The sequence below is a fragment of the Manis javanica genome, chromosome 4, assembly GCF_040802235.1.
Source record: "Manis javanica isolate MJ-LG chromosome 4, MJ_LKY, whole genome shotgun sequence".
Classification (NCBI taxonomy): domain Eukaryota; kingdom Metazoa; phylum Chordata; class Mammalia; order Pholidota; family Manidae; genus Manis; species Manis javanica.
The window spans coordinates 166,285,128-166,309,497 of NC_133159.1; the positions used below are offsets into that span (position 1 = coordinate 166,285,128).

Genomic DNA, 24,370 nt, shown 5'->3' on the forward strand with positions numbered 1-24,370 from the left:
GTGGGGGTAAGGGAAAGTACTGACAACTATAGGTTTTTGGCTTGAGCAACTGAGTGGATCATGTGACATTTACTGAGGTAGGAAAGACGGAGGGGAATTGGTGGGTTCTGTTTTGAACATATAAAGTCTGAGATGCCTGTTTTGACATCCAAATGGAAACACCCAGGAAGCACTTGAACATGTCTGGAGATCAGGGGAGAGGTCAGAACTAGAGATAGAAATTATGCAGGCATTAGCATAGAACTGAATTGTAAAGCTGTGAAGTAGAATGAGATCTCCTGGGGAAAGTGCTAATAGGTAAGAGGAGGCTGAGGGCTAAGACCTGCAGGCTTGGTGTGCTCCAGTATTTCCAGGTGGAGTAGTGGTTTTGGATCCAGCAAAGGTGATTGAGGAGAAGCCACTCAGATACGATGAAAACCGGTAGAAATCGAAGCAAAAAGAGTGTTTCAAGAAGGGAGTAGTTTATTTCAATGTTATAGAGGTCGGATAAGATGAGAAAAGTGACCGTTGGATTTGGGAACATGGAAGTCAGTTTACCTGAATAAGCACAGTTTTAGTGGAGAGACGAAGATCAAAGTGGGCAGAAGAAAAGATGCGAAGTAAGGAATGAAGACACCTCTTTTGAGAATTTCTTTGTTGGATGGTTAAGTGGAGAAAGGGGAGGGAGGCAAAGATGTGAAGATGAAATAATGTGTGAAATCTTTATGTAAACTGTCAGTGCTTTGTAAGTGTTAGGCTTATTTTGTTATTTATTCTCGACCTCCTCGGCATTTCAAACCACAATGTGAAGAATCACTAAGACGTTACCGCTAGTGCCCCGCATCCTGACTATTAAGGCGCAGAGTACTATCTCTACCCAATGAAAAGCCAAGAAATAGGAGACGGCTTTAAAAAACGGAACCGAAAACTTTTGGGGGTGTGGGAGTAGTTGCTGAGTTAATACTGTCCTCCCTGCGCTACCGTAGCTCAGCTCTCGCAGCTTCTACGTCGTGTTAGAGGCGGAGCCGACAGGAAATTTAAACAGAAACCGCGACCGGGGCGCCTAGAGAGTGATATTGTAGCGGCGGAACAACAACCGAGGTTCGGGAGTCCGAAAGCTCATGGAGCCCGTGAAGGTAGCACGGAGGTCTTGAAGAAGAGGTACGGAGGCCGAGAAGGAGCGGAGAGTTTGAGGAGGGAGCCGAGAAAGGGTACGGATGCCGGTAGGCGGAAGAAGGAGTCAGAAGGAAGGCGAAAGGGGTCGTAAGAGTTGCAGAGAGGATTCGGGGTCGGGAATGAGCACAAGAATTGGGGAGCAGATAGGTGCAGAATCAGGGGAGGTGGAGGGGCCGAGGAGGGGTCACAGGAGTCGAGGGGACAGAGGTCCAAACGGAGCGGAGGCCCTGGAGGGAGGCACAAGACCCGAAGTGTACACAGGGAGGCCCAGAGGCCACAGGGGTTGGGGAGTGTGAGGGGGCGGAGGGACTGCGGGACGCCGGGCTGGGAGGAGGTGCGGGAGCTGAGATGGCGTGTGGGTTGAGTCCTGCCTTTCAGAGAGCCGCGTGGGGAATTGCGCGGGATTTGGGAGGCGGGGGTATGGTGGAAAGCCGAAGGTTAACGAAGGTGGTTCATCTGCAGTTTTGTCCTTTCTCAGGCAACGATTGTCTTGAGCTGGAAAGTTCCATGGCCGAGAGCAGGCTCCGGGCTCCGGACCTAGGTAGGTAACAGGGATGCGCGGTCAAAGTTGCTACTCCTACCCTGGCTTTTCTTGGGGTAGGGGGGTGGCGGGGAAATGTTAGCCCTGTTGGGGTTTTCTAATTAGTTAGTGGTTTTGTGGGTGGGTATGTGGAGGGATTTCATGGATCATTTAGGAATTATGATGAAGGTCAAACAAGAGCTTTCAGTCTAATAGTATGAACAAAATTAGCAGACAAATGGAGAGTCGGGATAGAGTAAAACTCATATTCATGATTATTTTATCATAAAATTCGTAAGTTCATCGATAAACTTAAACACCCCAACCCAGTTAGATAAGTATTTGAGCACATGGTCACTTCCGTCAAAACTCCGCCTCCCCTCTCTTTTAGTGTTAGTCCTGTATTGTTACAGATAAACGCTATTTGGTTGTTGCCTTTTAAACAGCAATACCCTTTACTAAGTTGTTTATTTTTCCTTCCCATGTCTTTTTTTTTTCTGGATCTCTTTATCTTTTTGCTGGAGAACTGTCTCCAAGACTTCAAAAGTGGGCTTGTGTGATAAACTTTCTGAAGCTTGTATGCCTTAGAATATAATTATTTCACCCTTGTAATAAAATTCTTGAGTCAAAGTTCTTTTCCTTATACATTGAAAAATTACAGCATTTTCTTCTTGCAAAAAGTAGATGCTGTTGAGAATTGATGTCGATCTGTTTCTAGTTACTTTGTAAGTGACCTGCTTTTCTCTTTAGAATATTTTAGATTATTCTCTTTATATTTGTTCTGAAAATTCTCTGTAACATGACTATATGTGAATTTTAGAGGGTTGTTTTCTGATTTTCATTACAGTTTTATGGTTACATTGTTTAAAAGGCCAAGATCTCTCACACAAAAAAAATCAAGTGGGACCTGCCTCTCCTTTCATAACCCCCTGATTCTCCCTCCCCAGGGTGCAACCACTTACAGCCCTTTTAGATGTTTCTTCTAGTATTTACCTTATTTTTAAAAAACATGCTCATACTGCTTTTTTCAATTTTAAATTGTATCTGTTGACTTTGTAATATGGATGATAAAGATCTTTTTTCTCTCCCCCGACTTCTCTGCACCACAGAGAAACACACACACATTTCCTTCCTCTCCTCTAATCCTCCCAGTATATATGTAGTAATTTTTGTTTTGTCATTTTGGTATTTACATTATTATGACTGTGAAGATTATTCACAAATGAGCCATATAGTAAACTAGGAAATATGCTTCCCTCTCTATGTATGGATCATGAATTCATACCCAAACTATAAACCTTCTCCCAATACTTGGAGGCTCATCAGAGAATCTATCAGTTTCTCCTTTAGGAAACATAGCTTCTGAAACCATTTATCTTAGTACTCAGTCTGGTCCAGCTATGCACTGGGCCTGTTGCACTGATTTGATCTAGGGTCGCCATCATCCTGTGGAATTCTCTGCTTATTTCCTGCATAGGAACCTCTATGTTCTCAATTCCATATTTTCCTCTCCATTTACTTCCTCATTTTGGTAGAGTACATCTTCTAGTATAGCTTCCTGAGAAAGGGTACATGACAAGTAAGTTTTTCAAGACTGTGCAAGTCTGACAACTCTTTATTCCACCTTACATTTGAATGACAGATCAGTGAAGTAGAGTTCTAGGTTGAAAATAGTTTTCTCTCAGAATTTTGAAAACATGTTCCATCTTCTTTTAGCTTCCAGGATGCTATGGCAAAGTCTGATATATATATTTCTACCTTCCTCCTGAACACCTGCCTGAGCCTAGACTGAACCACCCCAACCCCCATCTAGCATTATTGCTATTGAGCAACAATATTGTTGTTGCTTTTTTACTACCAAACCAGTCGTCATTATTGTTTTCTACAGTCAGTGATTGTTAGATTTATACATATTTTCACCAATTTTTTAGCATTTCAGTCCTTTCTGGGTTCAGTTTCTGTCTTTCCAAAGTACACCTATGAGAAGTCCTTTAGTAAGAACTGGTTGGGGATAAACTGTCTGGTTTTGTTAGAAAAGTATCTTTATTTTGCCCTCATTCTTGAATAATTATTCAGTCAGATATAAAATCCGTAGTTGACATTTATTTGCTCAACATTTTAAATGCTCATGATTTAAATATTTACCTGTTAGTCTTTATCTTATCATTCTATTTAAGCTCTTGGGGATATAATTTATCTGTCTCATATTTCTGCTGATTCTTATCTGTGGTGGTTTCCTATGTGTGTTTTTTAATGTTGGAGTGTTTGATGATGGTTTATCTGAGGAAATTTTGGGAGCCCTGAACTAAGCTACGTACCTCAGAATTGTTTTGCATTTGTTTCTGAGATATGCCAAAGGTGTTACTAGCTGGGATTACTTTTTATATTAATTTCTCTGTTTGGTTGTGGTAGTAATGGGTTCTTAGGCCACATTAGGAGTATGGATTTGAATTCCAAACTCCTGAGAGGCCTGTAGTTACGAATTCTCAGAGAAGGCTTTCTTTGCATGCAGAGCCTGGGCTAAGATAGACAGTATTCCTTTTTGTCTCTTCTGGTGAGTGGATTATTTTCTGATTTACCTTTTCTTCTAGATTCATACAGGAGTTCTCAATTCTAACTCCCCACTGGAGGCTGGAAAAAGACCCTGTCTCCTGGGCCCATCTGGCTCTTCAATCCCCAGCCCTTTGCTTTTAGGCCCCAGACTCCCTCAAGAGAGTCAGCATTGCTTTCATCAATGTGGTTTTCAGTTTTCTCATCATTTTGAGCACTTGCAGAATCCTCTTATTTATTTATTTTGTGGACTTAGAAGTTAAGCGGAATTTGTGTTTATATTTCAGCTAGTATTTTTAGGTACTTTGTATTTGGAAGGATTTGAGTTACCTGGTCTTTGAGTGTTGCCTGAAGTGAAGCCAAAGTCCCCTCTTTCTCCTCAGTGTCCTAAACTATCTTGATTGACAATGTGCCTTATGTGGGACTGGTTTCATTCACCTTACAGTCACCTTGTGATGCCGGAGGCAGGTGATGAGGATAAGGCTCATCACCAGTCCCATTAACTTAGATCGCTTATTGGGTACAGTTATAAGAATGGCCAGGTCTGACATCCAGGGACATACTCCTGGTATGGCTATGCGAGATGTTTCTGGCCAGTCTCAGTTCTGAGTGGGTGGTGCCTATTAAGTACTTGAATATCCCCTTGATGTCATTACCTAACACTGTTTACAATATTTCATTCACTCCATTTGGACTGTCTGTGGGGGTGGGTATTTATTATCACTATTTCCAAGATACAGAAATAGAGATTTGAGGTACCAAGTGAGATTGTGACTTGCCCAGAGTTCCACAGCTAGTAAGAGGCAGAGGCAGGACTCACAAGTAAGAGCTTCTCTGGGAAATGGCAAGCCCACTTTCCAGTATTTTCTGTCTCCATACCTAGGAATTTGAGGAAGAGGGAGGTTTATGGGACCAGAAGGTAAGTGCTTGTGGGTCAAGTACCATCTGAGGATGGGAGAACAGGTTCTGGTTTAAACATAATGAAAATGATGTATAAGTCAAAATCTCTTCCCTAAATAGTTCCTAGTCCAATGAGGAGGCCAGAGCTTTACCCTGAAAGAGTAAACAAGAATGTGAAGCTGAAAATACTAAGAGGATAGACAATAAGTAATATGGAACTCAGAAAAAGAAAACTATCTCATTACGGCAAGCAGGGTTACCTAGAGGAGGTCCAGTTGAAAGTCTTCCTGGGCAGCAGATAGGAGAGATGCAGGAATTCATGGATCAAAGAGTTTTAGAAGATTTTCTTAAATATTTGGCCCAACCCCCTCATTTAAGGTCTAGCAGTTTTACTAACTACCTTGGTATTGGCCATTCTGGGTCAATTTTTTCAAGTATGTGATATGCTTTAAAAGTATGTTGGTTTCAAGCATACTTTTTTTATTTCAGGAAAGTTTTCTTACAGTTTTTTAGCATTGTGGATTTTTTGTTTTAGTTTTTGTCTTCAGGGACTCTTATTACATGTATTTTAGAACTTCTGTGCCTATCTTCAGTATTTGTCACTCTTAAATCCTTTTTTGTCTCTTCAGGTTTTAACATTTTATTATGAAAGTTTTCAAGTCTGCCACAAAGTTGAAAGAATTTTACAGAGAGGGCTGAGAGGCATACTGCTTATATTTTACCATGGACATTTCATATACTTGCTTTGTTACATACCCATCTTGTTTTTGATACATTTCAACTAACTTGTAGACATGAGTACATTTCGCTCTAAACAGTTCAGCATGCATTCCATTGACTATAATTTCATATTTGTTTATAGTTTTTCCCTTTTGATGTAAAATTTATGTACAATGAGATGCACAATTCTTAAAGGTACATCCACCGAGGTAGGTCTTTAATTTTTTTAGCTTAACTGAGGTATAGTTTATATACTGTAAAATTCATTTGTTAAGTGTAAACTTTCAATAATTTTTTTAGTTAATTTGCAGAGTTATGCAATGAACACAACAATCTAATTTTAGAGTACTTTCATATTCCCTAAAAGAAACTCATGCCTATTTGGATCTTTTCTGATTCCCACCCCCAGCAGTAAGCAACTACTAATCTGGTTTCTGTCACTATATATTTTTCCTTTCCTACACATTTCCTACAAATGCAGTCACACAATATGTTATCTTTTGTGTCTGGTCTTTCTTACTTAGCATGTTTTTGCGGTTCATCCTTGAATGTATTCGCAGCTCATTCCTTTTTATTGCCAAGTAATATTCCATTGTACAGTGTACCACATTTTGCTTCCATTTTATTTACATTTGAATTATTTCCACTCTTGGGCTAAAATGAATATCACTGCTTTCTTGCACAAGTTTTTATCTGAACATATGTTTTCATTCCTCTGGGACACATGCCTGGGAACAGGATTTCTGGGTCATGTGTTAACTTTATGTTTAACATTTTGAGAACCAGCAAACTTTTCTAAAGCAGCTGCACCACTTTGCATTCCCTCCATTGATGTATAGGACTCTGGTTTCTCCATATCTGAGGTTCCTGCAGGTAGGAACACTGGTCTCTCATTCATCTTTGTGTGTGCAGGGCCTCACTAGGGCACAGCACACACAGGCCGATGGTGAGAGCTGCAGGACACTCTTACTCCAGGCTTCTCACTTTGTTCCTCTTTGTTGTTTTTAGGGGCTCAGCTGGGAGTTTCCAGTTGTCTGAAAAAATGCCGAAGAGCTCACCAGATGCTAGAAGGCAGCCCTTTTCTGGAAAGTCCTTTTACTTGGATCTGCCTGCTGGCAAGAATCTTCAGTATCTGACAGGGGCCATCCAGCAGCTGGGTGGGGTCTGTAACCTGCTTCTCTCCTGTGCTACCATGTGCCTTTGGGGGTTGTAGGGCAGGAGCTGGAGGGGGGTTATGTTTATGGCTTCCAGTTATCTTCAATGGTATTACTACATTTCCCAAAGCTCTTTGAAGTATAACTTTTTTAAAAATACTTAAATTTATTCCTAATTAGAAAAATACCTGTTCACTCTAGAAATTTTAGAGAACCTGGAACTGCTCCGTTGACAGCCCTCATTTTGATGCTTTTCTCTTCTCTTTTCTTTCTTTCTTCCACAGCTTTATTGAGATACAATTCATATACCATACAATTAACTTATTTAAAGTATACAGTCCAGTGATTTTTAATACATTCACAGAGATGTGCAAATGGTATAACACAGCCAATGTTAAGAAATTTTTAATAATTTATTTTTTACTTTTTTATTGAAATACAGTTGCTGACAGTTTTAGAACATGTTCATCACCCCCCAAAAAAACCTGTACCCATTGTCAGTCGCTCCCCATTTCCTCTCAACATCCCCAGCCTGGGCTAACCACTCATCGACTTCTGCCTCTATTATTATTATTTTTTTTAATGCTTATCTTCTTTGTATCTATGATCATGAATACATTTTCAATTATCAACTTTTTGCCTGTAACCTTAAAGCATTAGCACTTTCCTATCATTGCCTCTCACATGCATTATTTGTAATGAGAATATAATATTCTTTAGGGTGGATTATTGATTTACTTAGCTGTTAACCTATGGATATTCAGATTATTTCTAAATTTTTGTTATTTTAAATATCACTGTGGTAAAAACATCTCTGGGTAAGAAAGCATTTGCTATATTTGAGTCCTTTAAAATATTTTTAAAGTATATATATGTCATATGATTCTTTTAGTAAGGGGTTGACATGGGTATCTCTTGTGTTAGAAAATAGGTTGATAGTGCTTGGCCCAGGAGAGGTGGGTAACTAGGGAAACTGCTTGACTAGACTTAGAATACAGAGGCTCTTTGCTGTCAAACTAACAGAAACTCAGGGAGGTAGAAAGTTAGCAGTGAGGATGAACTGAATGACGATTATGCACCCAGACTGGCCCAGAATTACCTTTTGAACTCTTAGTCCATTCTGTCATTTAGCCTTTGCTGTGTAGAAAACCACCCCAGAATCAGGCTTAAAATAACTGATGCTTTCTCACTGTTCTGTGGATTGGCTGGGGCATTTCTCTGCAGGTTTCATCAGGGCTCCTTCTGCAGCTGCATTTGGCTGGGAGGGTCAGCTGGCCTGAAAGGACATCACTCACTCTTATGGCAGTTGGTGTCAGCTGCCTTCATGTACACTGTATGAGAACCTCCTAGATACACTGTCTGTATGCTGTTGTATATACAGTAAGCTGTATATACAGACCAGCCATGTCACGCAGCAGTCTCACAGGGCGGCTTTCCCAGAAGGCGAAGGGAGAAGCAACAGGGTCTCTTGTGGCTTGGGCTCTGGAACTCACAGTATTTTCACCACTTTACACTGTTCAAAATGAGTTTGATTCAAGGGGATGGAAAAACAGGCTCCACATCCTGATGGGAGGAACAGCAGAGTCACATCGCAGAGGAGAGGGTGTACTAGGCTGGGGGGAATGTGCAGCCATTAAACGATCAACCACATCTATGTAGGATAATCGTTGCTGCATCGCATCCTCTAGCATTTGTTTTTGCTCTATTACAGAAGGTAGGCATATGCCTTCAAGCCATAATTTTAAAGATTTTTTAATTGTGGTAAAATATAACAAAATATGCTGTTTTAACCATTTTTAAGTGTACGGTTCATTGACATTAACTACATCCAGACTGCTGCATAACCACCACTCTTCCCAAAACTTCTTTCATTCCAAACAGACACTGTAACCACTAAGCGATAACTCCCCATTTCCCTTCCTCTATCCCCTTAACTCTGATCTACTTTCTGTCTCTGTGCCTTTGTCCGTTCTAGATTCCTCGTATCTGTGGAATCACTGATAATCAGTCCTTTGGGGACTGGCTTATTTCACTTAGCATAATGTTTTCAAGGTCCATTCGTGTTGTAACATGTATCACAGCTTCATTTCACTTTATGGCTGACTGATAGTCCACAGTGTGTATATACCACTTCTGCTTATCCACCAATGGACCCTTGGTCTACAGATGGACACTTGAGTTATTTCCACTTTTGGCTATTGTGAATAATGCTACAATGAACACAGGTGTACAAATAATCTGTTCAAGTCCCTGTTTTCAGTTCTTTTGGGCATATACTTAGTAGAATTGCTGGGTTAGATGGTAATCCGTGTTCAGCTTTTTGAGGAACTTTGCTTTTTTTTTTTTTAAACTAAGTGCCAAGTGTCTCACCCAGGCACACTTTGGAGACACCATCCATTCCTATTTTCAGTGTTGTGCTGGAGCTGGCTGTTCAGGAACTGAGTTGGGCTCTTGGATACAAAGATGGGTCAGACCATCTCAGTGCCCATGTGGGCAGGTGGGCAGGGTGAGCAGATACCTATGCAGCTGAGTAGTAGCTGTAACACTTTTGTTTTGTACTTTGGGCTCCTTTTGGTAGTGTGGTCAAGATGACAGAAGCAGCGTCTGGTTGTCCCCAGAGTATTTTCACAGAAAAATCATGGCCTAATTAAGCTACTTAAAATCCTGCCCGGCTCCTTCAATATGGTTGTGCTTTGTGCAAACTCAAACTGGTCAAAAAACTCAAAGCCTTTGGCCTGCTGCTGCTGGGAGCAGCAGTTCAGGAGAAAAAAACCTGTATTATATATATATCTATAAACCTGTTGTGTTTCAGGATGGTGTCTTCTTGGGGGCTCAGTACACAACTGCATTTGGTCTCTTTAAAGACATTGATTCTGGGACTTCTGGCAGCCAAGATTCCTTTCCCCAACCTCTCAATATTGATGATTCTACATCTGCCTTTTGGTTTTCAGCCACTTCTGTGATCTGGTTTCAGGTAATTGAGGGTTTTCTGAGCAAAGAAGTAAGTTACATAGTGTCTGGCCGCAGGGAGGCAAAGGCAGAGAGCAGCGGGACAAGCCACAGAGGCTGCTCCAGCCCCAGCGAGGCCAGAGTGGAAACGCCGTCCACGGCCGATCCAAAAGGCGACCATCCCAGGCCTTCACAGAAACCCGCAGCCTTGGTAAGAACCTCGTAGGGTAGGAAAGGTATGTTCTGTAAGCAAAGGAAGGCCAGCTCAGTGAGTCCTTCAAAGCAGTCTGTAGTTTTAGGTGCTTCCGGTTTAATTTAATCTCTCATTTGAATTCATGGGCTGGAACTATTTTATCATAGCTCTCGACCTGACACCTCAACAACGTGTTACTCCATGCTATCCCCTCTGTGATGTGTGTTCACTCTTTGTGGGACTTCAGAGGCAGAGGCCCAGAAACAATAGCCCTCCTCTGTGAACCAGATAGGCCTTGCTGGAAGTGGCCTGACTGAGCATAGCCGCGGGAAAGTGCAGTGACTCTTGAAGAGAGGTCTTGGGACATTTGTAACACTTTGGCTTCAGGTGCACTCAGAATGCCCTTTTCTCCAGGGTGCAGGCTGCAGCTACCTGTGGGCAACCTGGACTTGGGTGTGGCTGTACCTTTACCTCCAAAAGGTGCCCTATACCCTCATTTCTGCCACTCCTTAGCTGTCACTGCTCCCAGCTTTGCAAGAAATGACTTCAAGACCCACCCTCCAGTTCCTGTGTAAGCATCTGTTTGTGCACAGGTGGGCTATGCCGCATACCTCATCACTCTTTTCTTCCTGGCAGGTGCTCATGAGCAGAGGGAAGGAGCTGCTGCAGAAGGCCATCGGGAACCAGGTGAGCTGAGGGCGATGGGCCGGGGGCGGATACCTGGCACACAGAGCGGTTGAGCCTTGCATCTCAGGTTCTTCTGAAGTACCGAAACAAAATGCACAAAAGGGGTACTGTCATTATCTCCTTAAAAAGGAGGGAGTGAAGCTCAGAGAAGTTAAGTAATTTGTCCAGTCAGCCAGGGTGTCAGTGGTAGAGCCAGAATTTGATTCCTTGATCTTTCCAACTCTAGAGCCTACTAAGAACCTTGGGATATTATGGGACATAGCTGCCCTGCACATAAGCCAGACTTAGTACATCATTTCTTAGATATGGGATAAAAGTAGCTGCTTATCCCTTTTGTGAGAATCCAGGGCCATTAAAAGTGAAGTGGTGGGAGGAGGAGTTAATCTGATCTTGTGAGAGGAGTCACTGAAGTGTTATCAAGATGGACGCATTGGCTGTGATGAGGGAGGGGCTGTTGACAGGCGCAAGCAGTGAGGTGGAAACATCAGCAGCTAGCATGGTTTCCTGCTTCATCGTGGTCACTGGTGTTTATTGTGGGCTTAACTGTGTGTGCTGAGAGCTTTCCCCACAGACACCCTCCCAACAGATAGCTGTGTTCCTTCCTGGTCACAGAGCAGATAGGCAGATGAGCAGCCAGCCCCTAAGGAGAACAGGGTCTTCCCAGGGGGTTAGGGTAGACTCCCCACAACATCCCTCCATGTGAATGACCCAGGGCTCCCCAAAGCCAGAACAGCCTGTCCCTGTAGTGTTCAGGCCTTGGGGAGACTCTGGTCCTGTCTGAACTCTGCCTCATCTTTCCAGGGGAGCGGCGGCAGCGGGAGCGGGAGCAGCAGCCTCCTGACCAGTGCCCGCTCCTGGGGAGTCAGGGTTCTGCATGTGGACGGTACTGTTGTCACCTGGGGCTCCGGTGGAGGGGAGAGTTGGTGGCAGACCAGAACACCTGCTGGTAGAGGGACCAGGTCCTGTGAGCTAGTTGGCAGCCAGGTGGACTCAGTTACCATGTTGATCCTCGACAGTGGGGAGGGTGTGGCAACCAGCAGACATGGTTAGCAGAGGGCAGACTGGAAAGTGCTGTTTTGTTTAACCTGCACACCACTCTCCTCAAGCTGGTAGGATGATCATGTTCCACAAATAAGGCAGCAACCCTAATATCCATAACCACTTAGCAGCTATTTCCTCTGTGCTAAGGATTACCTCATCCTCACTGCAGTCGTCTGCCCATTGTAGAGATGAAAAAGTTAAGCCTCAGGGGGATTAAGTAGATTATCCAGTCTCTCCAGGAACAAGTAATGTGGCCCACATTCCAACCTAGTTTGACCCAGCTGAAATTCATGGTCTCTCTTTCCTATAGGGTTGCCTTACACTATAACCTGCTGTCTGCAGGGTGTGATAAATTTACCCTAGATCAGCCGTCCTGATTTGGCTGGCAGTGACTGGCCTGCTTTGAGTCTGCAGTTTCGCTAATCCACTGTGGGAGTCTGAGGTCTGCTGACTGGTCAGAGAATTGTGCTCCAGAAGGTCATTGTCGGGATGTAGGGCTCCATCACTACTGGAAAATCAGTCGTTTCTGACTTGATCTCATCTCCTGCCTTCTGGTGTGTTAGGGAAGCTCCTGCTGGGTCTTCCCTCTCAGGCCACATCTGAGTAGCTCAGATGGCTTGTCTTTCCATGGAAGCAGCTCCTCAGTCGTACCATAAAGCCCTGTGAGCCAGAAGGCACCTCCTTGTAATTGGTGTTGCAAAAGAGCCTGAAGCAAGCTTAGGTACTTTTCCAGGGATAGAAGACCCAGCCCTTTATCATCAGCAGGGGCAGAGGTGACACAGAGCCAGAAGGTGGCAAGCAAGGCCGGTGTGATCCAGTGGGCCAGGTGGGCCGAGAAGTTTGGTCCCCAGCCCCAGGAAGGAGCTGTGCTGGGGAGACGAGTGGAGGAAGCCTTTCGCCGCAGCCCTCTCTTTCCTCCACAGAAATGATGGTGCATGTGCAACAGCTATCTCTTGATGCTTTATGTGTGAGGAAACAAGGGTCGAAGAAGCCAGAGGTAGGTCCTGCTGGCCCAAAGGGAAATGGTTGGTAAACTGGGGTCCATGACAACTTTGGTGAGTCCAGGACCCAGCTAAGCCATCTCTTTCTGGCCTTCCTTGAAAAAGTAGGAGGGTGCGGCCTCTTGGTTAGCTCATCCCTGGCAGCCACAGCTGCATTGCCTGTCTTCCGTATTCCCTGGGCTACCTGCAAATCTCCCATGGTGCATGAGGCCTTCACTGCAGCCTAGGCTGTGGACTGCCTGTATGTGGTTCTGGCCTACATAAAACATAAATGCTCATGGCCTATGGGCCAGGCTGCCATTCTGGGGACAGCTCTGGGCCTGGGAATGATCCTGCAGATCACATGAGTAAGGATGGGGGTGTCATGGTTTGAAATAGCTATCATCTTTCTAACTCTTGTTTGGCTTTTACTTCCTTTGCTGGAGTTAAGAGCTGTGTTACCACATGTGAAGAGAGTCCAGGCTGATTCAAACCCATGGTGTCTCCATACGCCTGAGTCTGAGGCAGGATTAAGCCGGACAGGTCCACCCAGGGGCCTGGCACCCAGGAGCAGGAGCTGCATCCACACCAGATGGCTTCAGGCCCTCGGTCCACACCCTGGGAATCTCGGGGGTTTTGCTGATGCTGCTAAATATTTGTACTGTTCACAACTGAGCAGGGCAAACAGTGAGTCTCTCCCTGCAACTTCAGTCCCTGAGCCACCAAACTCCTCCTGAGATAATGTGAGCAGTTGCTCAGGTATCTTTCCAGGACCTGTGCACATATGAGGAGTTATGTCAAAAAAACTTCCCTTCTGTGCAAAGGCACAGTATTTTTACTTTGCTTTGTCCATTTAATAATCTATTTTTCAGATTTTGGGAGTCCTTCGGAGTGACTTCTGGGTGCATTCTGCTGATATGCAAGGGGGTATGGAAAGTTTCTTTGGGTTATGTTTGCCCTGGAGGAGACTGAACCCCCTTGGACCCAGAGGCCCAGGGAGTCATGGACCCACTGACTCTCTCATTCCCCCACCCTGAACTCTTGATTTCTTCATGTATTCTATTTGGTTTTTAATACTAGCTTTGTGTGACCTTGGCCTAAACACTGGTTTTGACCAACAGAGTCAGAGTATGCAAGACAAGAAAGCAAAAGGCATCATCTTCACCTGTCTTGTAAGCTGACCTGGAGGGCAGCAGTGCCTAAAAAATGCAAATTGCCATTTAGTGAGCACCTGCCCTGTGTCAGGCCCGGTACCTTCTTTGATTTCATTTGGGCCCCATCTGGTGGGCCATCACATCCCGGCTCCATCCCACCTGGGCCTGTGGGGCTCCGCAGCCCTTGCTCATTGCTCAGTCCTGCATTCCTTCTTCACGGTCATCTGTCAGTGAGCTTCACACAGTGCTGACCCCTCATCGTGTCCCTGGGGAGGCAGAGGGAGCCGCTGTGCTTGCCTGTGCTCTGGCTCAGGCCCTAGCCGACAGCAGGAAGTAAAGTGGGGCAGACACGCAGCGACCAGCAACTCAGCTCTCCAGGCCTGGTTCCTCGGCCCTCTGGCTCCCTCACATCCTTAACCTATTTTCCTCTTCCATTCAGGGAATATGTCCAGCAGAGTCAAGAACACGGAAAGGTCAGTGTGGTAGCTTTTCCTTATCTGCTTGGAATCCCTCCCTCCCTAAATGCCTCTCCACGACTCCCTCTGTGGCAGCATCTGCTCCATTTTCTGAGGCAGGAAGCAAGTCCAGGTTGTGTTGCCCCATTGTGTTTCCAGGGCCTGAGCTTCAGAAAGGAGAGCGGTGGGAGTGGACCATCAAAGAGCAAGTCTAGCTGCCGGGCTGGGGCCTCTCTTTAGAGCCAAGGCCCCATGCAGTCACTCTGGCTCCTGTGTCCTCTGGCTGTTCCTGGGGATTGAAGTTCAGCATTCTTTTCCTCCTGATTCAGGAGCAGTGTGTGGTGGGCAGTTTGACAGCTGCCTACCTCTTTTGGAAATGCCACACTACTGAAATTGACAAACAGGCAGATTGACAGGCCGTTTCCCAGCTCCTCTTAGACAGCCGGAGAGTTTCTCCCCTGTGTGTTCCAAAGATGCTCTTTAAGTGGCATTTATTCGTGCACAAGCAGGAGCTAAGAAAAGTCACTTGGCACCTCTCATGTTCAAAATTGAAGGAAATCTGTGGGGGAATTGATTTTAATCACTGTCTCAGTTAATTAGAAAGACGAATCTCCCCCAAATAGTAATTAATGGGAGCTGCTGCCACAGGAAGAGGAAAGCTGCTTTTTGCTTGGGTGCTGGTGGCAGCCTCTCGGGGGTCGGTGGCTGGGCTCTGCCTGGGCTTCCAGCCTGTCCCAGCTGCCACTTCGGCGGGACTTCTGGTCACCGTGGGAAGCTAGAAGTGGTTCTTTTAAGAGATTTTATAAACTATGCAAGTAACTAGCTAGTGAAGGATGAATCTCTTCTTGATTAATGGACTCCAAATATGTCTTCCCCACACCCTTTGCCCTATTTTTTCAGGAACCAGATTTCACATTTAATTTTTTTTTGCCTTCTTTCTGCTAACATCCTCTTTAGCTCTCTTCCACTTGCTCCCCCCACAAAATACTCAGGGTCTTCATGAAGAGTTCTGCCAGGGAGTGTTCTCAGGCCCCGGGATTCTGACACACCAGGAGTAAAGGTCTGGGAGGGATCTGAGGCTTTTAGCAGAGACCAGCAGAGACTGGCTTATTCCCACCCAGCCAGGTCCCTTGTGGTCAGCTCCCAGCCTCCAGAACCCACATGCAGGACAGCTCTGTGTCCTGCTGAGGGATGACACATCTAGTATCCCAGGTCGCCTGCAGCCTCTCCCCACAGTAGTGGAACTCTTCCTCCCAGGGTAGTGGCTGGAGGAGATGGGAATGGGGGCCCTGCCTCAGTCAGATGGAAAGGCACACCTTGGGGTGGCGTGGGCACCTGCTTGAGGAGGCTCTTAGGCTTTGGCAGAGCCTCGCCCATGGAGCATTTCCTGTGCGTGCTGTGCAGGCCCTGCACCAGGCAACACATGGCTAACGTGTGCACTGTTCTTTTCAGTGGCCAGACTGAAGGCACCATTCCTCAAGATCGAAGATGAGAGCAGGTATGTGGGGCCTCCTCTTCCTCCCCTCACCCCTGCCAGGCCCTCATGGAAGAGAGGTATTCAGGGGCCCCAAGCTGGCTCAGGGTCTTGGAGCCCCTCAGCCCTGCACCTTCGTCTTCCCCAGAAGCCACTTTCTCTCCCTGTCATGGCGAAGTCTCACAGAGCAGGAGCCTCTGAAGGTGGCACTGCACAGTTGGCACTCCTCTTGGTCATGAGTCAGAGGTTAGTGACCCTGTGTGTGAATTACCTCCTTTTAATGCTCTGATTTTGTGAGCTCACCATGTCCCATCCAGACTCTTATTGCTCCTCATTCCCCCCAGGCGACAGGCTTACTGTGAGGCGTTGCTGGCCCAGAGCAGTGCCAGTACTGTCATGTCAGCCAGAGTGAGGGCACCTGGGCGGTATTGGCGATGCCCTCATCAGACCACCTCGTATTGATGAAACCTTTGTTTGCTGTGCAGAACCTTTTCTGGCACGTGTTGTGTCATGACAGCCCTGGGTACAAAATAGCATGAGGAGAATCCATCCTCTTCCCAATGGGGAAACTGAGGTTAGAGCAATTAGGAGACACATACACAGCCACTGTGCTAATGAATCTCCACCAGAGGCTAGAACCCAGGTGTCCTGACTGTCCTGCCTGGTGCCTCTCCACTGCCTTGTCTGTCCACTGCCAGGGCCCTGCTTACCTAGTGTAGGAGGGTCACATGGATGATAACCTGACAAGCTGTTGGCCACTTGGGTTATCACTGCCTCTTCAGTAAGTACTAGGTCAAAAGCCTGTATGAATCTATAATTATCTCTAAGTATTCTAAAAGAGAAAAAGCCCACGTATGCTCAGCAGAGACTCCTGGAACCAGAGATTTCTGGGTCCCTTGGCCTCAGGTAGGCAACTAAGACCAGCACTGGACCGTAGCACGCCTGTCCACCTAGACAGGCCCAGGTTCCCTTCGTGGCGCCTGCACACAGCACAGAGTTGGCTTTGGTGGTCCAGGAGTGAGTGGAAAGGACACAGGGAGGGTAACGCAGTGCCCTCTCCAGTTCCGGTGGGGTGGGGTTCATGTCCCCACCAGCCACTGCCTCACTACCAGTTAAATGCAGGTAGTCATGACTCATTTATTAGTGGCCAAGAGACACTGCCAGGGCCTCACAGGCACAGGTGATGTCACTCTTCCTGGAGGGGGCATGTGTTTGTGTACTACTGGCATCAGGCAAGAGAGGAGATGCAAATGGAGCTCAGGTTTCCTGTGATTCTTTCTAAGTGCTGTTCTGAAGCAGGTGCTCTTCCAAGCCCGACGGTCTACCATCCTCAACTTCCCAGCTTAAACAGAAGCAAAACAATATTGAGGATGAAGAAGGGTATGGGGGCTGGGGGGAGGCTACCAGGGCTGTGTAGGGCACTTCCTCCCTCAGGACCCAAAAAGACCCATTTGTTATTTACTCCTGAGGCTATAGGGCTCTCACCATGCCACCCAGGAGCCCATTGCCTGCACTCCTCTGGAGCATAGGCCATCGCAGCCAGACACAGTGTGCCTGGCAGCAGCAGGACTCACTGAGTATCCACAAATCACCAGACCTGGCTCTGAAAGTCTCTTGAATGTGGACAATGTGAGGCAAAGATCTGACAGTCTAGAGCCCTCACTATGCCTCTGTCTTTGGTTCAGAACACTACCCCTCAGATGGAACAGAGGACCAAACCAGAGCAAAAATGTTCCTCTTACGGTTTAAACGTTCTTCCATTTAGGTTCCGCCAGGCCAGAGTCCTCAGCAGTGGTTTAGGGTCAAGAAACAAAACCAAAAGGTAGATCAGGAGTCAGGAGACGTAGCTTCTGGTCTGGCCTTGGCCACTCAGGAGTTGTGAGCCCTCAAGCAAGTCAGAGGACATTTAGGCATTGTTTCCTCTTTTATAAAATGGGATAAAGCCACTTGTTCCTCTCAGCTCAGGCTGGTTACAGGATTCAGCTGAAGCACTGAGAGTAAAGAGGCTGGAAAAGTAGTGGGGGCATAGGTACTAATTTAACCTAGTGAGGATGACAAGCAGTTGGGAACCTAAGACATGCAGGTGAGTCTCCTTTATCAGGACTGGTATTCTGGGGAGTTGGGCTGGCCCCCCTCCTCCTCCTCTCTCTCCCCCACTGTAGTCAAAAGTGGGAGTTTTCTGTGTTTCAGGAAGTTTCGTCCTTTCCACCATCAGTTTAAATCCTTTCCTGAAATTAATTTTCTGGGACCCAAAGATGCAAGTCCCTTTGAGGCCCTGACGACCCCAGGCAGCTCACACCATACCAGGTGGGTTTTTCTGGCTTATGAGTACCAAGGGCTGGTTATAGGCCAAAATCCTTCCCCTCAGGGGCCTGCTGCTCAGATTTGGGACTGGCCATGTGTTAGCTCCTTAGGCAGTCTATTCTGGGAACTTAGCCCAGAGAAGAGAGACACTAGAAATGTTCATCCGTTTTATTTGGTATTACTCTCTATCCCTACTGAAGAATCTGACTTGTGTCCAGAGGGCAGTAGGCTAGTTTCTGAAACTCATATCTAGAGTCCACCCTCATCAGAGACCCCTGGGACCCCATTAAAAATGCAGGTTCCTGGACTCCACAGCTACAGAATCAAAATCTCTGATGAAGGAGCCCCAAAAGCTGCCAGCACCCTGAGTGATCCTGGAGCACATCAGAGTTTGAGTCCTTTGGGGCTAAACGCCAGGAATAGCTAAAGGGGGTCTGGGGGACCCACTGCATTATGTGGCCCAGAGTGGCTAGTCAGCTTATTGGTATTCCTACTCTGCAGATGTGTAAGAACGTGAACCCTCACTGAGCAAAGTGCAGAAGGAATGAGGCTCAGGCAGTGGACTAGATGCCTTCTCAGACCCTTTCTAACTTCTAGGCCACGTGACTGGTTTATAGACCAGGAAAGTATGACAAGGCAGACTCACAGCATGAGGTCCCAGGGCCAAGGGACGAGGCCACGGGAGCAGGACACAGTGCAAATGGAAAGGAAAACAGAAAGGGAGGGGGCCATAGGTGCAGCGGGCAGGAGGCAGAGAACGAGCTGAAGTCCCAGGGTCCTTCATACCCTTCCCAGAAGCTGCCAGGGGTACCAGAGAGGCAGCCAGGGGCGGCCCAACGTGGGGCTGGTACGTGCAAGCCTGGGATGGCCCTGGGGGTGCAGAGGAGCCAAGAGGTTATCAAGGCAAGAATATGGAGCACCTGAGGAGCATAGGGACGGGGTTGGCTCAGTGTTGTGTATACGTGTGTGTATGTGTAGAAAGTCTGTAGGAGGAAATGTTCAACTTTAAAAAATTTTTACAATTATTTTTCTTGAAAATTCAAGACTTTCAAATGAAAAGCCTGTATCCCACACCCACCCTCCAGGCTCCAGGGTGGTTCATATGTAGAGAAGAACACCGTGTGTCCTTCCCTCTTCCTGTATAAAAAGCAGCTTATAATACTTGCTGTGCTGGATCGTGCTTTACCCACTAAATCTATTTTAGATTAATTTCCTATTGGCACCTAGAAAACATCCTCATTCCTTTGTATGGCTGTGGGGCGTTCCATTGTACAGGCTTATTGTACGTTATTTAACTGGTCTAACTAATAGGTGCTTAGATTATCTCTAGTTGTTTGTTATTATAAACCATGCTGCAGTGAACAGTCTCACTCAGAGTGAATTTACAATTGCTCAAATATATTTGTGGAATTAATTTGTAAAAAGTGAAAATATGCAGGGTCAAAGGGTTCCTGCATTTACAAAGTTGATAAACATGGCCAAATTGCTTTTCATGGAGGTGATTCCACTGTACAGTCCCTCTGCCCTGGACAGGAGCCTGTCTCCTCATCCCCATGCTAACACTGCAAGATGACTTACTGACCTCCATCAATCTGAGAGATTAAAAACTCTATCTTAATGTAATTTTTTGACTTTCTTTTTTTTTCTGTTGTGCATGAAGTCAAGTATGTTTGTGTACATCTGAGTATTAGAATCCCATGTGTGAACTTTCTTTATATCCTTTGCCCTTTTTTTCAATTATTGATGTGAAGCAGCTGTTTGTGTATTAGCAAATGAGCCCTTTGTGTCATAAATATTTTCCCATCCCCCAGTTCGTAGCTTATCTTTTAATTTTGCTTATGTTCTTTGCCATGCATACATTTTTCAAAATTGCATGTAGTTGAATTTATCAGCTTTTTTTCCCTATTTTCTGGGTTTTGTATCATACTTAGGAAGTCCTGAATGGGGAATATTTCTGACTTGTTGAGTTGGACAGCAAAATAGCAGTGCCCTAAAGGCCATTAGAAATATGAGACTAAAATTCAGGTAAGAAGTCAAGTTTGACAAAGAGATTTGAAGTATTCAGGGAAGGTGGCAGCTGTGTAAGGAACAGCTCAGCATAAGGGAGAAGACAGACTGAACCAGGGCAAGGTGACATTCCCTGGAGAGGAGGGCGAGGGCAGTGCTGTCCCCAGCTGCTGCTGAGGTCTCTGCCTGTTTATCTTGCAGGTCAGATGAACGTGGGCTTGGGTGTGAGCACAGAGCTGCATTGTCCCAAGAGGGGTTCTTGCTGCCGCCATTACTCGTCCTCACCTGTGGTTTGAGATGTGTGGGCAGGGAAGGACAGAGCCAGTGCCTCTCCTAGATAGGCAGTGCCAAGCACAGCAGCCTGTGGGCCTGCCCGGCTCCAGGGCGGTTTCAGTCCTCCCCCCCTCCAAGGGCCCCAGCAGCGACCTCTCTCTCCCACACCCTGTTCCCTCCCCAGAGAACCCAAGAACCGGGAGCCCAGCCCTGGATCGGCTGCCCGTGCCACGCCCAGGAGGAGGAAGGGTTACTGCGAGTGCTGCCAGGAGGCCTTTGGGGAGCTGTGTGGGGTGAGCCCCTCCCTGCTGAGCCGCTGCTCTGACAGAGCCCCCACCCGGCTCTCCCGCTTGCATCCCACCCTGGCCTTGTCTAATGTGCCTTGTGCTTCCTTTCATCCTGGGCAGCATCTCCAGAGTGCCCGGCACCAGGGCTTTGCCCTAGAAGGCCATCTATATGCGGAAGTCGATCGGATCATCGCCCAGCTCAGCCACAGTTTGGCAAACATTCCCTCCCAGGCCAGCCTCCCTGGGTGAGTCTCCAGCCGGGTCTCCCTCTTCTGCTCTCTGGGTGGGAGGGAGCCTTCCGGTCGGCAACAGCAAGAAACAGCCTGTGGCGTTTTGTCTTTCTCACCATCCTCTGTCCTGTTTATATTGGGAGGGCGGGGACAAATATCCTCTTGTGACTGTCGGGATTGGGCACGGCCCAGAGTGGGACCCTGGTGGTTGGGGTGGTGGGGAGAGCACTTCAGTTGCTGCTGGTAGTGATGTACCTCTCTGGCCTTCTCAAGGTGGGGAGGCAGATTCCCGGTCCTTCCCAGACAGGCGAACAGCAAAGTCTTTCTGCTTCTCTAGAAAAGATTTTAGGGCGTTCAGTGGGATCCCAGGACCCTCTGTGCCCAGCCTCCCCCTGCTCACCATATTGCTGTGGCTCCCCAACTCAAGTCTCCACTGTGGGCACAGCTTGGACAGCCAGGCTGTATGCTGTTTTCTATATCTGCCTAAACGCACAGCCTCCTCTATGAAGTTATTAAATGGAACAGCCTCTAACCTGTTCTCTAGCCAACCCCAACCATAGGCTGTAGAGCAGAGAGAGGCACAAACGGCACTGCAGGGTCACCCCAAAAAGCAGGCCTCTCACAGGCCCCAGAGGAGGCAGCATGCCATGTCCCAGAAGGGTCGTGTACCCCATCCCATCTTCCCCTTAAACCTCCTTCTGGGAGGCTCCCAACTTGCTGCCTTTTCTGGAGTTGAGCTGCGTGGATGTTTCTGTCCCCACAGGCAGCCAGGCTCCCCAGTTTCAGATTGTAACCCTCGGTGTCCTGAGACTCCACCTGCCAGCCAGCCCTCCCATTGCAGGGCAGCATCACCCAGGATGAGGGAAGAAGATGACCACCGGGCCCCAGGCACCCCAGGACTGGATGGGATGGCGGGTGACATGAAGGCATCAGCAGAACCTGTGGGAGCTGGCAAGACACCTGGACCAGAAACAAGCTGCCAGGAGGTGGGGGGGTCAGTTGATGTCACTGTGGACCCCCCAGGGACACCAGTGTCCAGGAGCCCTGCTTACCAGTGCCTCCTGACCAGCTCTGGTTTTGCAGATCCTGTCTCTGGTACGGACCTGGCACTTGTTGGCCATAAGAGGAAGGTTCAGTTCCCTAGTAGCAGTGCTGAAAAGAGGCCAGGGGTGTCCTGGCCAGAGGCCTCCTTCTTTGTCCCAAGAGCCTCCAGCCTCTGTGGCACCAGGACAACCAGTGACAGGCATTGCCTCTCCTTTCCCCTTCCAAGCCATGTATCCAGGCCTCAGGCCTTGTGCCACCCACAGACCTGCATCTCCCTCCCAGACCCCTGCTCCTGGCAGCCCGCAGGCAGACCAGCAGAGTTCTGGGCCACACAGCCCCCGTGGCTTGGGGGAGGATGGCCCCCAGGATGTGAGGATTCTGAGTATGCAGCCCCTGGGCCTGTCTCCCGTCTGGCTGACCAGCTCTCCAGCTGCCCCACAGCTCCAGGCCAGCTGTCAGCCCACCTGCACTCGGCTGTGGGCATGCAGCCCCCAGGAAGCCCTGCAGAGAGCCCCTCCACCTCTCTCCCTGACCCTTTGCCAGCCAGTGGGGGAGCCAGCTGCTCCCAATGGCTCTGGGCCCCCCAGCCTCTCCCAGTTCCCTGCCTCCCTGTCTCCCAGCCCCAGCCGCAGCCCCAGCCCAGCGCCAGCTGAGAACTGCTCCTGTGAGTCCCCCTGGGGTACACAGCAGCTCTGAACTCAAGGGCCAGATACAGACACAAGTTACACTCATGCAGGGTGCTGCCCACCTGGCCAGGGCCGACCAGCCACAAGAGCAGCAGCACTGCAGGCCCCCCCAAAGGAGCCAGAAGGAGTACCAGACCTGGCGCTCGGAGGCCAAACGAACAGTTGTGGTCAAGCTCTGTGGGGCCAAAAGATCCAGGCCTCCCACCTGCCGGGACTTGGGGCAGGGCCAGGAGAGTCTGGGCTGGGGGGCTGCCCTCTCCACCTCTACCTCCAACCATAGTCCTGACCAGGTGGCAATCCAGGATGGGTTGTTCAGCCATGCCAGCTGCCCGTGCCAGGAGGCCGAGACAGGGTTGGCATAGGGAGGGACCACAAAGAAGCTGGAGCAGCAGGAGCCCTGGCCTGGCTTCATGTTCCTCTGCAGGCACTTGCCAGAGGCAAGAGGGCTCATTGCTGGTATTCCCCACCCCCCACCGCAGCCTCCCTTCCTGCAAGCATGTGGCTCTCCTGCCTTCTGAAATGCCTGTTGTGTCCCCTCCCCCAGCCCCCCACGCGCGTGCACACAGATCCTCAGGAACATATGAAGCAGAGGAGGGGCTGGTTTATAGCAATTAGACAACTTCTTCCCCAGGCCCTTAGTGGGGGCCCAGCACTGCCTTTTGCCCTGGGCCCAAGACAAAGCTAGAGCCCCCCTCTGGGGACTCTTACCGGTTCTACCCTGCCTCCACCTTGGCTGCCCACCTAGAGTTACTAGTCCCAGGGTCAGTGGCTCACCTGCCAACTTCTGCATCACCCTCCTCCCTCCTTCCCCAAGGACCTCCCCCACTTTTATTTCAGCCAAGCCACTAATCTCAAGACGGAGATGGGTTTGTTATTGATTCTTGAACCACTTTCTTTTTATTATATTTTGTGCTGTGGTTCTTCTCACCTTTCTCTGCCTCTGTGTTTGTTTCTTTAAATGTTGAAGCTACCAGGAGCCTGGTGCTATTCTGTGTCTCATTTTGGAGGAAGAAAGGGGGGCCTAGCTGTGGGCGAGGACCTGAGTTGTTAGCTTGGAAATGGAGCAACTGTGCAACCCTCATAGAGGTCATGTTTAGCCTTTTATGCCATTCCTATTAAATTTCACAATTATCTTGGTTCAAGAACTGTAAACAAATTAATAACAAATAGCAAAGAGAAGGGGCTGGAGTGCAGTATGTCAGGCCTTGATCTGCCCCCAGTGACCCAAGCAGGGCTGAGGGACCCTCAGAAGTGGACGAGATAACTGGATGGTGGGACGGGAGCCGCCTCCAAGTGGGAGCACGTGGGAGCACCACCACCTCCAGCGGCCTAGCTCTGAGGGCTGGGAGGAGGGGCTGCACCTGTCCAGGCCCCTCAGGGCACTCCCCTCTGCTGCCTGCTGTGCACTCTGAGAAACTCCTTTGCCCTGATGAGCTTTTCTGCTGGGGGCCCTCTCCTGGGGACCCAGACAATGCTGTGACTCTGTCACGGGTGCCTCCTTTCCCACTGGATGAGGAGCTTCCCTGCCCACCTTTCTCAGACCCCTGATGGCCTCATGGGCTACTCACCAAAGCCTGAGGCACCAGGTTCTGACGCCCTCATCGCCG

The 24,370-nt window shown here is 48.0% G+C and overlaps 1 protein-coding gene across 9 annotated transcripts; it reads left to right on the forward strand.

Annotated features, from left to right (window-relative positions):
• The first annotated feature begins 490 nt into the window (after positions 1 to 490).
• DBF4B (DBF4B-CDC7 kinase regulatory subunit) lies at positions 491 to 23,694 on the forward strand. 9 transcript variants are annotated; one of them, XM_017670958.3, is made up of 13 exons: positions 498 to 1,140; positions 1,634 to 1,696; positions 6,854 to 7,007; positions 9,974 to 10,159; positions 10,778 to 10,828; positions 11,630 to 11,711; positions 12,793 to 12,866; positions 14,443 to 14,476; positions 15,911 to 15,956; positions 18,123 to 18,239; positions 20,701 to 20,809; positions 20,924 to 21,048; positions 21,797 to 23,694. In XM_017670958.3, exons 3-13 carry the CDS (start codon positions 6,888 to 6,890, stop codon positions 22,728 to 22,730), a joined length of 1,878 nt encoding a protein of 625 aa, XP_017526447.2. In that variant the 5' UTR covers positions 498 to 1,140; positions 1,634 to 1,696; positions 6,854 to 6,887; the 3' UTR covers positions 22,731 to 23,694. The 9 variants fall into 9 exon arrangements, with proteins under 9 accessions (XP_073091792.1, XP_017526439.2, XP_017526448.2 ...); XM_017670961.3 differs by lacking the exon at positions 498 to 1,140 and adding an exon at positions 1,230 to 1,302 and having other exon boundaries at positions 1,634 to 1,700; positions 6,869 to 7,007; XM_073235691.1 differs by having other exon boundaries at positions 491 to 1,140; positions 20,701 to 21,048; positions 21,875 to 23,694.
• Positions 23,695 to 24,370: the final 676 nt, after the last annotated feature.

What these genes read in the sequence shown, in the direction of transcription:
- DBF4B (XM_017670950.3), top strand. Translation starts at nt 6,888, where the DNA reads ATGCCGAAGAGCTCACCAGATGCTAGAAGGCAGCCCTTTTCTGGAAAG. An exon ending in AAGGGTCGAAGAAGCCAGAG is followed by an intron (nt 12,867 to 14,442) that starts GTAGGTCCTGCT and finishes TCTTCCATTCAG; the next exon opens with GGAATATGTCCAGCAGAGTC. An exon ending in AGAGTCAAGAACACGGAAAG is followed by an intron (nt 14,477 to 15,910) that starts GTCAGTGTGGTA and finishes TGTTCTTTTCAG; the next exon opens with TGGCCAGACTGAAGGCACCA.